The sequence below is a fragment of the Rhamphochromis longiceps genome, linkage group LG12 (assembly GCF_057381845.1).
Source record: "Rhamphochromis longiceps isolate RC_006_pf linkage group LG12, R_longiceps_female_GT1.1, whole genome shotgun sequence".
NCBI lineage: Eukaryota > Metazoa > Chordata > Actinopteri > Cichliformes > Cichlidae > Rhamphochromis > Rhamphochromis longiceps.
The window spans coordinates 23105409-23119931 of NC_140568.1; the positions used below are offsets into that span (position 1 = coordinate 23105409).

Below are 14523 nucleotides of genomic sequence, written 5' to 3' on the forward strand. Positions count from 1 at the left end.
ATGTGTTTACATCTTGTCCAGTGAAAGTAAAATTATTCCCAAGGCAGTAGGAACAAAACAAAGCACAATAACAGCAGTGAATGGGGTGCTTCCAGGCCACAAAACAAATGGGGGCTTTCTGACATTTCTTGGAAATTTAGCCAAAGCGATGAATGAATAGTTATTGAAGCTCAACGTCATTGGTCTGATGACAAAGTCTGTGGATGAAGAGCTGCTTCTGTATTATTTTCTGTCTAATTTTCTTTGTTATTTACTTGTTTTCAGTTATGTTGTGGAAAAAAACTGCATGCCTGAATTGTATCTTTGTATACTGGGGCAATCGATTACCAGGACAGCTGGATGTGTGTGAGCTTTGGTGATTCCTGTTTTATCAGACACAAGAACATGCAAGCACACACACAGCACAGACTTCACTGACAGGACTTGTATTTAGAGTCCTGTATCACCTCCCAGTGTCGGCTGTGAATAAGTCTATAGCCTGAGGGTCTAGACAGGTTGACTCCCAGTGTGTTACACAATAGGGGAAAAAAGAGCCTGGAGACAAAAAGCAGATCAGTAGCTTATAAACTACCTGATAAACTTCATGTCCACACCTGTCACTTCCCCTTACTCTACCAACCTATTCCATATTGGTAGGTCACACTGCGAGTGGACTGAACAATGACATTCATACCTTCTTTGCTAACTTCTGTTAGCTAATTAGTTATAGCTATCCATGACAAACTGAGCCCTGTAACAGAGGCATCCTATTAAAAAATATAAATATAGTTTGTGTTTAATGTAACCAGTGATTCATTACCATTCTGACAGTTGGCTATAATCCCATTATAAGATTTCCATCTGAACAGTGACTACTACCCAAATGATCACTCCTCTCATCAAGTTTAATAAAATTTCTTTGGCCACATAATAAGGGGAGTAATCATAATGATTAAAACACTGTAAGCGTCAGGGTGCGGCTGTGTGGCAGGCAAGATGTGGATTCAAATGCAGGACTTGGGAGAAAGAACATGAACTCAAAAAGCAGCTTTAATGCTGAACTCTTCACCTAAAATACAAAATAGACAGCGACTAAGCAGGCGCAGATGATTCAAACGCGAAGAATCTCCTGGGAAACGTGGAACTAGAAAACACACAAGCACTAGGGATTATGAAACAAAGGACAAGGGGAGACTCAGACAAGATATGCATACACAGGTAACGAGGGGAGATGAAGCAGGTGTAAGGACAGTTACAGATACTAATCGGGAAAATGAGCCGAAGGAAGTGAAACCTAACACAAAAACACGGAGAACAATACCATAGCAAGTCGTGACAGATTTAGCTAACTTTGATTCAGTGCCCTACATAAGAGTTAGTTGTCAACCACATGATATGAAGTGTGATGTATTAATATGTCCCTGTTGAGTGGTAACAATAGAGTGAGAACAAAAGCAAAAAAGAGAGCCTGCTCCTCATGTGCTTGTGTGTATCTGTTTGTACTACTACCTACTGAATGCCTGTTGGACAAGGCAGATAAAAAACAGACGAGTTCTAATCAAATCAAATCTTTAACTTATTCAGAGTGGTTGCTTTTACCTCGCTTCTGTTGTTGAGAACAAGAACAGTACAAAAACAGAGCCTCGTGCATTTCTAAGAGGCAGTTACATGTTCAAAGCACTGCATATGTTCATTTCAGTCCTTTGCCTTTCCCCCATACATAGCTGTTTCTCTGTACCTGTCATTTTGTCACCGCCTGCCATTAGGTTCACTTCCTGCGACTATTAAGCTATTTCACAAAAGGCTATGGTAAACTTGTGTGGATTCATTGGTCAAAGCTGTATTATTGCATGAAACGGACACAGAATCTGACCTAAAAAATCATGAAACTCTTACAATGAACATAGCCAAGATGCCAGTGAGGCCTTGGACCTCACGTTATTACACGAGGTAATTATACTTTCTAGTCACTCTTGCCCTTCTTGCTCTGGCACTTTTTGCTTAGTACCTATGGTCAGGCCACACCCATCTCCCAGCAGGCTGTTTATTTCGATTCCAGCTACGTACTTGTGAAGTTTTGTGACTTTATCTTGTACGTTTGCAGTTTTCTCCCAGATATTTGAATCACCTCTGTGGTGTCTCTTGAACCATCATTTGTCCACACAAATGGCGAAAGCAACATCTTAGCTACACAATCACAGCTCCAATGTCTCAACATGTAAGCACCTACTAAATTATTTACAAAAAAAAAGTTATCTATTCCAATTTTGCCATGATGATGCATACAAACTCACACACTCAAGGTGAAAACAATATTACCTGTGCTATCACAGCTGCTGATAAACTGAAGTACACATTAAAGAGAATGTTTAGTATTTATTGTTACTCTGCTTGGTTTTTCAAAGTTATAATCTTGGTGCATATATCTACATCACGTTGGCTCATGATTTTATATCTTGCAGATTTTAAGCATTTGGTAATTTCCCCCCATCATTTTGCTTTTAGGCGACATAAGCATAACTCTGCTAAAAATACCTAACCCTGTTTTTTCCCATAAGCTACCCAAACAGCTTGTTGATTCAGGCATCATTCCTGGTAGCTCATGCACGAATTTCCTTCCTATGCCATCCTATCCACATACACACCCTCCAGGGCTTGGTGTACCAATGAGAAAGTGACTTATGATTCTTAGTTTCCTTAAAATAGGGACTGACTTTTCCTCTCACTCAGCAAGAGGATGCAGACAGGGTTGGGAAGTGCTGGAAAATCCAGAAATGGACATTTTGGGATTTCCTAGGTTAACAAAAAGTTAGAAAATATGACCGACCAAAATTTCAGTGGAAAACCTATAAAGAATAGACATTCGAGAAGTGACTGCATGACGTCAGCCTATTTAAACATGCAGTATTTGTGGTGTCATCTAAAAGGCAACAAGTATAAGCTGTGGGTCGATGAGTTTGGAAAACAGGTTTCACCATGCTTATGCGGTAACTGTACAGACTGACGTGATGAAATCAATGAAACCACAGAGTGCTACTGGCTTACTAAAGCGCACGGTCTATATATAATGTATATTGTAGTATCAGTATACACTGAGGTGTTTCAGAGAGGTAGATATCTGTATCTGGTATCTGATCTGTAAAAACTGTGACTGTTAAAGTCAGACCTAATTACTCAAAGATTAGATGCTAGTTAAAATTGAAATTTATTCAGCAGACACCTTTCTTATTACCTAAAGCCGTTTTTGCTACTTGTTTGTTGACAATAATGAAAATGTAGGCAACACTTGAGACCAAGTTATCATTCTTCCCACAACTCTCAACTCCTGCTGTCGTCCATTCACCCCCTATCTGGTCCATGGCACTGGCAGTGATCCGACAGGCTGCAGGTTATGTAACAATCACCCGGCCGCTTTGGCACTAGAGTTTAATAAAACTTTCTGATGGACAACAGAGCAGCAGTATTTTGTGCTGTCCTCATGGGTTTTCGACACAATCCTGCCTCTAGTCATATAGATTGCATTTTTGCCCCATTGCATTCATGCTTATGAAACTCGCTCTCCCTTGCTGCTGTCTCTTTTGCCTTCTCTTGCTCGCTCTCTCTCACACACACACATATGCACACTTTCCACAAGCTGTTTTTGTAACGTGCATCACCCACACATTTTTGCATTCTTTGTGTGCGTGTGGGATGAAAGGACGATATGACAAAACATATTTATCAGTGTTGTAGATGCTTTTACTTTTCCCTCCGCCTTCAGAGCTTGCTGCAAGGTGATGTAACAGGTCTGCAGGATGGGATATCTCTCTTTGGGAGGTGTGCATATCAGAGTCCTGCAGTCTTCTTTAAAAATGTATACACTATATAACAGGCAATAAATGGCCTCATGCTCAATGTGGACTGCTGACACTGCACTCAGCCTGTGTGGGTGTCAGTTTGGCAGGCATGCAAAATCTGACTGTGTTGTGTAAAATCTGCATATGCAGTAGTTGAAATGAAAACTTGTTGCTTTGTCTTTATAGTCACAAGGATGAAAAGTTGAGTTAAAGACAATACTAAACTATTTCAAATGTGTGTTTCTCTTTTTATCATGTTTGTCTGCAGATTTGTTTCCTGGTGTCAGCTTTCCGTGGCCAAGTGTTTTCAGAGGACAGCTGTGCTACTCTGGCGCTCTTCTCTCATTATTTCCATCTCAGTCAGTTCTTTTGGATGCTCATACAGGTAATGATAGGTTCACAGTGAACACTAGATACATGTGAGGAGGAAAAAAAAAACACTTTTGATTTCTGACAAGTGGAAAAAATGTATCTTTCTGTAACTGCCTTTTGCATTTGTGTAAACAACATTTGGAAGAAGCGACTGCTATGACAACTGAAGATCGATGAGATACAACACATGTGCTACGGCAAGGGGGAGAAAGGACGTCAGGTCACCCAAGACTGGGTACCAAGTATGACTGAAGGAGCGTTAGGTGCAAGAGCAGCTGACCTCACTTGAAGAGGTATACCAGAGAGACAGAAGCCAGGGGAATAAACCGCTCCAAAGAACCAAGGTATACTCTGCTAATTGACGAGAGACACCCAGAATAGCTAACCGAAGGCCAAACAGTCCTAATCCCCAAGGATCTCCAGAAAGGACCAGTCCCATCCAATTACCTGCCTCAGTACCACGTGGAAGCTCCTGTCAGACATCATAGTGGCACATGGCTCAATACATAAACAGGGCACAAAAAGGAATTGGCAAGGAATACCAGATTGGCAAAACAGTTTGGAGCCTTCATCAGGAACTCAATGGGGATGTGGTGAACAACACTAGAGGCCAACTTCAAGCCTATAGCACATGTCACCATCAAGTGTCATTGACAAGATTGGCTACAGATACCAACTACGGAATAGAACAATCATCAGGCGCCATGGATGACGTCAAGCTGTATGCCAATAGTGAACGACACATTGATTCACTGATCCACAACACTAGGATCTATAGTAATAACATGTGAATGTGAATGTCATTTGGACTGGAGTGTAGGCAGATGGTAACAAAGAGATGGAACATACTCAGAACTGAGGGGATCTCACTACCAGAAGGCAACATTGCAGACACTAAGGACAGCTACAAGTACCTGGGAATCCCACAGGCAAATGGGAAACACGAAGAGGCGCCTAAGAAAGCTGCAACCACCAAGTACCTGCAGAGGGTAAGGCGAGTCCTGAGGAGTCCGCTGAATGGGAAGAACAACACATATGCCCTGCCCATGATCAGATACCCTGCTGGGATAATAAACTGGCCAAAGGAAGCCACTGACATGAAGACAAGGAGGCTCCTGACCACATATGGTGGGTTTCACCCCAAATCCTGCACTGTGACACTTTACGGAAAATAGCCACAACAGACCATGTGCTTAGTGAATACCTCAGGCAATAGAAACCCAAGAAAGAAGTGGAGATGGAGAACAACCATCACGGAAGGACAGGCCCCTGCACAGTATGTACCAGCAGATAGAAGAAGTGGCTGGATCCAGAGATCCCACCAGTGGCTGGACTGAAAGACAGCACAGAAGCACTAATCATCGCAGCACAGGATCAAGCTCGGAGCACAACATAAATAGAAGCTGGGATCTACCACACCAAGCAAGACCCCAGATGCAGGCTGTAAAAAGATGCCCCTGAGGCAATCCAGCACATAACAGCAGTGTGAAAGATGCTAGCAGGCAGGGTATGCATGGGACGCCATAACCAAGTTGCCAGTATAGCATATAGAAACATCTGCCATGAGTACTGCCTGGAAGTGCTGAAGTCAAAATGGGACATGCAACCGATTGTGGTCGAGAATGACCGAGCTTAGGTCCTTTGGGACGTCTGTGCTGTCTGTTTAAATATGATTCTCCACCTTCCTCCTGCCTATTTTATCTCATAATTTGGCATTGCCAAGGTTCCTATTCTTTCTTTTTATTTCATACATATGGCATTTGGTTTATGTGCAACAGGCAGTGAAATTTGATTGTTTTACCACATCTACTGGGGCAGTCATAAAGTTACCAGTACACTGCACTGGCATGCCCTTTGCCCAGGATCACCTTATAATACCTTACAAGGACCCTAAACAGCTCTTTCTTAACAAGACCTTCTTATTCTCTTATTTCTTTCTTTGCATTATATTGGTCAACACCAAAGCCACCCAGGATTTTTAGGAACATGAAGACTGTAAACATACATCTGTGCATTGTAATTGTAGTTGTAATCCTGGAAAGAGTTTATTGATGACTTATGACCTGCTGCAATAGCAAAGGAATGCAGGGAGAGGTTTCATCAGCAGCTTTAGTGCTGCTGCTGTGATAAATCCTTTTCCTAAGTAATCCGCCTCCTAACGAGTCCTGAACTGCAAAGAAACAAAGGTAGTTGCGTAATACAGGAAATCCTTGGATGTTTGTTTATTTATTTGTAATTTTTGAAATATAACCTGATTAAATAGATTTGACAGACATTAGACAATAACTTTATCTATATTATTTGTCTGTGCCATACATATGTATTTGTTGTGTAATTCTTCCAAACAATCTTAAATCCACTTGATGACAATCAAGCTGAAGGCTCAGGCTCAGTTGTTGTCATTTTTTGTTTTTTTAAGAAGGGAAATGAGATTTATCACCATCATAAATCACAATTTATGCTATTATGAGTCAAACTGAATTCACAGTAACAAAAATACCGTCACATAAGACACATGTTACCAATAGGAATGGTATCCCTAAATGAACTTCCCCATCTACCCATCTTTTCCCACCTGTTGTCCTTCTCTTGCATAACATTTGCCTTGTTCTCATCAATCTTCAACCTTTTGTAACATGTGACATGCGTACGTGAACATAACCAGTGTTTACATAGGGAACATAATATGTAATAATGTTATTGGTAAAGTATTATAAGATTAGCTGTGGCATAAGCTGACCACAGCAGGGTAATACTGGAACCATGCAACGGCGTACGTGTTGGACGCAGTGGGCTTTTTCTCATATCTGATTGTTTACTATGACTTCTGGGAGATTTTAAGGGATAAAGTCTCAGGCCGAAGGCTTTCATGTGGCTTAAGCGGTGTTAGAATTTGGATGGGCAGATCTGGAGCTCAAATAAAATTGGTTGTGACGTGCAAGCTGGTTTTAGACACACATGGTAGTAGTTAGTAGGGTAACAGCTGACTGGATCGAGTGAAGGACACAAACAGTGATTCACCCTGTAAAGAATTCAAATAGGAGGATTAATGAAGCATGAAGAAAAAACACTTAGGCTTTTGTTGGTTTATTTATATACTCACTCACAGATTTGTTTTGTTTCATAACATGCCCTGTTCGTTAAGGTTGAATTTAAATAGAGAGCCAGACTGTGTGATAGAAAAGGCAGATATGTTACAAAGGTAAGGAAGTGTTATTCATTAGAAGCACAATTTCAAAAAAGACGGGCAAACAAAGCAGGACAAAAGGAAGAGAGGAAGAAAAAGTAATACAACGTAAAGGCCAGGACCATGGCATTGTTCTTTAACACCCCTTCAAAAAATATCTTGTTATTTCATAAATGTCAACTCTAACTGTGAATGTAGCTGACAAGAAAAATATTACCGCCACCTTGGCTTTCACTGATGCGGGGAACCGAGACCCTTCCATCCTCACCAACATCTCTGCATTGACCCCAGTGATGTCTCACCACTCAAGTTTCCCTCAGATCAGGTAGCTGCTTTCAGATAAGTGGCTTATATGAGTGGGCGCCAGCAGCCCATCTCAGGGCATGACAAAGACCTGAATCAATAACAGCAGTGTGAGTGTGTGTAATTGAGAGTAGTGAGAACGGGCACGTCCAAAACCTGATCAGGGGAATATGCACTGGCATAAAGCTTGAAAACACACAATAATGTGGCCACTGTCCAGAGCAGCTATGTGTTGAATGCAGAGGTTTGCAGTTAACATCAGCTTACTAAAAATTGCACATTATTAAAAAAGTCTTAAAGGCATCAGGATTAGGATTTCTGGGATTTTTCCTGAGCTAGCTAGTGAAGCCAGGATGACACATTTCTAGCTTGCTAAATAATATCTTTATGTGATAATGCCTGTCCTGTCTCCTCGCCAATTAGTCATCCAGTCATTTGGGACTTTTAATACAACACCAATGGTTCATGTGACCAATTTACAACTGGTATTTACCTTCAGTGGTAACTTGCAGTTTTGGCTTTATTTGCACTGCGGAAACTAAATATAGCTCATATCTAAAAACTTGGTGAAGTAGTCCCAACATGATCTGCACAATCAAACATAACTGCAAGTAAATATTTAAAAAATACTGCATTTTTTTCTGCGGTGAGATTGAGCCAACCTATTATTGTGGCTCCATGAGTGATATAGCCACTGCAAAACAACAGCTCAGCACAAAGTTGCCCATAATCCCTTTACTGTACCACAATGACTGCAGTTTTCTCACAGCCAGTGAATAACACTTCTTGAATCTGACTGACATCATTGTATTATCTCAGGGGAGTCGAGCTGTTACACAACGGGAACCGTACAGTCTTGTTTGCTGCATCTGCTGCATCTGTGTTTGTGGGTTTGTGTTCATGTTGGTGTGGTTATGAAGCAAGGTCTTTTTGGGTCAGTGGTTATACAATATTGTTACGGTAGAGGTTGAGCAGAGTAATCATAGGGAGAGGTCAACATCATTTGACCTTGTGTCATTAGTTGCATCACATCTTCCTCTTTGCAAATGTGCTGCTCAAGTGCTTGCAAACAGATAGACATTATCAGCTGTTATTCATTACAGCTGTTGACCTGTTGCATAAATTTTAATAGCATTTCCTTTTTTTCATGTTCAAATGTAATACTTTATAGACTTTTGTTTTTTATGTATGTTAGATGGCTTAAAGCTTGTAAAACAGCTCGTAACGCACCATATATGAGCGAAATGTGAAAGAGAAAATGAAGTGTTAGTGTGCTTCACATGAGGATAAGACATCGTCTGCTTGCTGTCAACAGGTGTTCACATAAGCCAGTTATGCAACAGTGGATGGCTTAGTAAAGCAGATAGATGAGACTATAAAAGCCTTCTAGATAACTAAGCAAACATAGATATTTTTGGGTGTGATATGCGGATGGATATACTTGTGTGTTTTTGTGTTTTACTGACTATAAAGACCAAATGTGCACACAACCGAGGAAGGTTTAAAAATCATCAAAGGGGAAGATGTCGAGCCTTTTCTCCCCCTTTTATTTATTGTGCTGCGATAAGTTTAAGATACATTTCATAGTCTGTAAAAGTTACTTTTTTATTTTTATATCCCCGTGAATAAGTTGTTTTCTCCAACTGTTTTCTCAGGCGGTGAACTTCTGGCAAGTGCTCGTGATGAATGATGAGCACACAGAACGCCGATACCTGCTCTACTTCCTCCTGGGGTGGGGACTTCCTGCTTTGGTCATCATCGTCCTGGTCATCGTGTTACTTGGTGGCTTTGGATGGAAAATACATGAAGTATATGGACTGGTGCAAGGCGACGTGTGAGTTAGCAACACATGTAAATACACACACAAGTGGTCTTTTTGAACTGATGGCATGTATCCAGTGAATCGTAAGTACACTTAGGAGAGTATTTGTTAAACTGGTATGAGTCGTTTACAGTGATTTCAGTTTCTTTTTTAAGCTTAGGGAAATTCCACTTCAGACTAGGTAGAGCAAACAGAGCCAGTGAGCCTGCCCAATCAAATGACTGAATGAATGAACGTCTCATGTTTGTTTGCATGCCTCTCCCCACACTGAAAAACTTCAGTCTCGGAGGTGGAGTCTTTGAGAAATCGCGCCATACAGAGCCTTATATAGCTGTTTCCCTTAAATTACCTAAAGCACAGAAACAATAGAAGAAATCACTGTGTACAAAAAACACGTACAAAGGTCCCAACACAGGTGAGTTGCCCGTGTCTTTATGTGCATCCGTCTTCCATGTCTTTCATTTGTGAACAAATGTTCAATAATAGTCAAAGAAGTATGAAGCTGAAACTCCTAAACCACATCTATAATAAGTCAATGGTCTAAGGTGTGCCTGTTATCCTTGGGATCAAGTATCTGTGGGTGTTTCCTGTGGATGGGAGTGTGAAACAGTGAGCGCATACAGGAGAGATTTAAGAACATAGAGGAGTATTCAGTTTCCCAGGAGCACACCTTCCTCTTTGAGGACATAAGGCAGCTTTTCACTTCTTTTCCTTCTCTCGCTCTGTTTCTCTCCTTCGCTCTCTCCTCTTCGGTGTTAACAGCTAGTCTCTTGTTTTCTCACCACTCGTTTCAGTTTCGCCTTGCTTGCATACAAAAGTGTTAAGCTCACACCTTGTGTCAATAGACTTTGTATCCTTTAGACTTAATTGCTTATGGGAGCACATTTTTTTACTCTGTCTTTTTGCTTTCCACTACTATACTCACGCTGTAGTAGAGAGATATGGAGATTTATGGATAAATAAGTGCAGAACGGTGTAAAGTTACCATTTCCATGCCTCTACCATCACTGTTGTGCTGGGACATTGTCTTTCATATAGACCAGTTTGTACTTAACCCCAGCTATGTGCATTGAGCATATTAAGGATTTCTCTCTTCTGATGGTTATCACATTGTGAGGCAGTGAGTGACTGTAATGTCCTGTGGTTTCTGCCTTTTTTAATCTTTATTGTGGATCATATGTTGTACATCTTTAAAAGGAAGAAAACAAAAAGCCAACTTTAACATTGAATCCTCTCTCACCACCCATGGACAACTGCTCAGCAAAAGTGGTCATAAACATTTCAGCAGCATTAAATTTTGTTTTGAATGAGTCTAGTTTGAGACTGATTACACTCATGAATATTTTGACCCTTTTGTAGTCTCAAGTTGCATCTTCCAAACATGGGGTCTTGTGATCACATGATTTAAGTAAAAATGTTATCATAGAGTGGTAACATAGGATCTTACTGTGGTATACATTTAAAAGAAAATCCCAGCAGCCTTTGGATGAAAACCCTCCATAAAAGGCATGATTAACTTTCTTTCTCTCAAGCTAAGAAATGGGTGCGTTAGACCCCTGGGTAATGTTTTTTTTTTTCATTCAATTCAGGAATCCCTGGGATTTCCCATCCTTGTGAGACTTTCACTATAGTTAGAGGTCATCCCCCTAGCAAGGCCCCAACAGTACAGCTGTCCATTTTCCACTGTATTTAGACTAGGGGCCCGGCTGTCTTTTTGTGACATGGTGATCCAGCGCTTTATTTGGCATAGCTCATCTTATGTTGTGACTACGACAGATCCAATTATTTTTCTGCAATCACTCAAACATGCGGAAGTCCTGTCTGATTTGATGCTCCCACCGAACCAGAGCGTGAATGTGTTTTGTGAAAAGGTTGTGGTCACATCAGTGTTGTTCTAGTTGTTTGGCAACAAATATCAAGGATGTTGATTTTCCCAGAGGAAAACCGCAGTTTTCTTTAATAAAGATAAACATGCCTGAAAGATCCTGAGACGGTAGTTCAAGAGGTTCACCGGGAAAACAGCATAGAGATAGACTGTATAATACTGACAGTACCAACTTCTTACTGACATTTTTAAAAAAATTTGTATTAATAATTCTCCAAAGAAAGTTCTTCTTTACCTGTTAAAAAGGATGAACAGTGGAAATCACGTGACCCCTATGGATATATATTCTTATAATTGCCGATGGATTTATCGGTGGTTGTGTCCGATGTGTCACAAAGCAACAAAGTATAAAGAAGAGTTGCGTTATGATTAAATTAAATTAAATATAGAGCAGTTTAATATTTTCAGTTTTTCCAGACGTTATCTGTGAGATAGATGTGTTCTTTATGCTATGGTGACACAAAGGATCACTGTTTGGAAATAGCAGCCAAAATTATTGCAGCCGTGTGAAAATTTCAGATTAAACAGAAATATTTATTAGCTGCTTATATTCAGAGTCTAGTCAGAACCTCACAACAGAAACAGAAATAACAAATAGTGACATAGTTGCTGCAAAATGATGATTTAACTGCTAAACGACAAACATTTCGCTCTTATACAGGACTATAACTACAATACAACCAGATGGTAACCAGCTATGTTAAGTCCCCCACTCCAAAGAGATGTGTTGCAGAGAAGTTAATTGCAACATGTCGCCAATCTGTCTGCTTTTATAAATTAGACAGCAGTTATTTGCAAGCCTTCACTACTCTGTCTGAGAGTAATTGCAGTTGGTGTGATTTGGACCCTGACTGTTTGGAGATAAGTTGCCTCCCACCAGATAACCCGTGCAGTCACCTTGCAGTCAAAAGAAGCAGCTCATAGGTTGAGAATGTTGCATGTTCAACCTCTGGGGAACCCGCTTGTTGCTGCAACTACTTGAAGTTGTTTGCAGAATATAAAAATAATTCAGTGCAATCATCAGACAACTGGAGATTTTTTCCTAGTTGCAAGATGGCTTATTGTAAGTTTTGTAAGTGTGTCTTTCATCTTATTTTCCTTATCTTCTAGGTGCTTTATCCCAAACATCTATGTAGCTCTGTGCACGGCAGTGCTGGTGCCTCTCATCTGTCTTGTTGCTGTGGTGGTTGTATTCATCCACATCTACCAAGTTACTGAGCAGTGGAAGGCCTACGATGACATTTACCGTGGACGGACTAACAGCACAGGTAAAAACCAAATATGTGACTACACACACAAACACACACAAATATATTAATGTATGCATAAGCAGAGATTTTATTATTTTACCACTTGCTGTTACCACAAAGAGATCATGAGAGTTACATCTGCATTTACACTCAGTCACACCCAATTTCTTTCTTTCGTGGACATGTACAAACACCACTAGGATGTCCCTCTGGAACGAAGCTACAAACAACATACCCTTATTTTGGGCAGAAGCTTTCATCCCCTATTTTCCAGTTTGCTGTTTGCTGGAGACAAAAACAGATTTAGGGTTTTTGCAGAAAGTGCGAACTTTCAGTTATCTAGCACACACAAAAACACCCATCAGTACAATGTAGTAGTAGGTGTGCAAACTTGTACATTTCCAACTTGTAGATTATTCAGAATTCTTGTTTGCACACACACACACACATCCATCATGGATTTATGACCCGTACAAATCAGCTCTGTTTATACAGTGCAGTTAGTCCCTTTGGCCACACATGAAGATTCAGCCAAACCACTTTACTTGCTGATCATCGGGGCTGCAATCAATGGCCATCAGTGGGAATCAGCAGGCTTTAGCTTGTTTTGCTCAGTCAAGGCTCTCCGGTGACAAAGCCAAGCCTGAATTAGTGCCAGTTCTTTTGTTGGCAAGCAGCTTGCCCGCAAACTGTGCAGGAGTGTTGAGGCAGTGTAGATGCTTTACTGAGTTGCAGGTATGTGTGCATTATTCAAAAAGGAACAGCACTTTCTCATTCACAAACCAGGCTGAGGCAAAGGGCCAGCCTGTAGGATTTGTACTTCACATGAGCAGTTTTTTGTGAGGAAAGCGAAAGAAAATAGAGTAAATTGGACAAACATTTATGTTTGAAATATGATACTGTAATGTGTGATGATTCACAATAGCCTAAACTTTTGACCTATACTGTACATACATACACAATTGTACATATCTACATGCACATATAAACATAACATGCCCACAAACACACTTTAGTGCACATTGTATACTCCAGTGTTTGCAGTGTACTCTGCTGTTGTCAGTGTCTCAATATGTCTAAAGTCCAAAGAAGAATAAAACAATTATGGGAGAATATATTTATTGCTGTAAACACAGGCTACCCTTCTGCTCATTTCCCGGAATTACTTAAAGGTTGTATGAGTTGACTTAAAACAACAGGAACTGAACCCTGCACTATGCAGCAGCATGACAATCATGACAGTCAATAATTATCCCTATTATTTGTCCACTGCTTGCAGGCTCTGTGTGTGCTTCTGCAGTAATCCAAATAATAACTATTCATATTAAGCACTTAGAGTAAACTCAACCTTGACTTTCCCAGCCAGCTGAGATTCGTGCAGAACCTGCTGGACTGCTGATGCTATTTTGACAATGAACGCCATGTGCATGTTTTCAAATTCCTTAGTGAAGCAACAACCGATGAGATAAGCTAACAAGTAATCTGTGTCTGTCTGTGTGTTTGTGCCTGCATGCCTGCGCGCGTGCATGCAAGATTATGAGAACCGCACATGTAAAATTCACAGGACTGTGTGAAATTTAGCAGAACTTCTGACGTCAGTGAAATCAAGGAAGTGCGTTGGTGGGCTTTCATTTATGTTCCTCCCCATCAACAGATTTGAGAAAGTTCTGCCAATGCAGGGCAGCGAATAATAATAAACGAACAAAAGGTACAACAGTGCATATCAGAAGCACAACAGTGAACCCTTATCTTGTGTTAGAAAGACTTTATGTTCTTGTGTTGCGCAAGTGACCAGACTTTAAGTTGAATGAATAACTATTATTGTTGCAGTTTTATGGCACTTAATGTTCCCCGGCTCCACTTTTAGCATTGATTGGTCAGCAGTATGG

General features: G+C 40.6%; 1 protein-coding gene across 1 annotated transcript in view; it reads left to right on the forward strand.

Moving 5' to 3' along the window:
- The window catches only part of adgrv1 (adhesion G protein-coupled receptor V1), a 130280-nt gene that overhangs the window by 96292 nt on the left and 19465 nt on the right, over nucleotides 1-14523 (forward strand). Inside the window, exons 89-91 of the mRNA XM_085425235.1 lie at nucleotides 4084-4200; nucleotides 9333-9511; nucleotides 12495-12652. Coding sequence (XP_085281361.1) covers nucleotides 4084-4200; nucleotides 9333-9511; nucleotides 12495-12652 — 454 coding nt within the window. The remainder of the gene's footprint in view (nucleotides 1-4083; nucleotides 4201-9332; nucleotides 9512-12494; nucleotides 12653-14523) is intronic.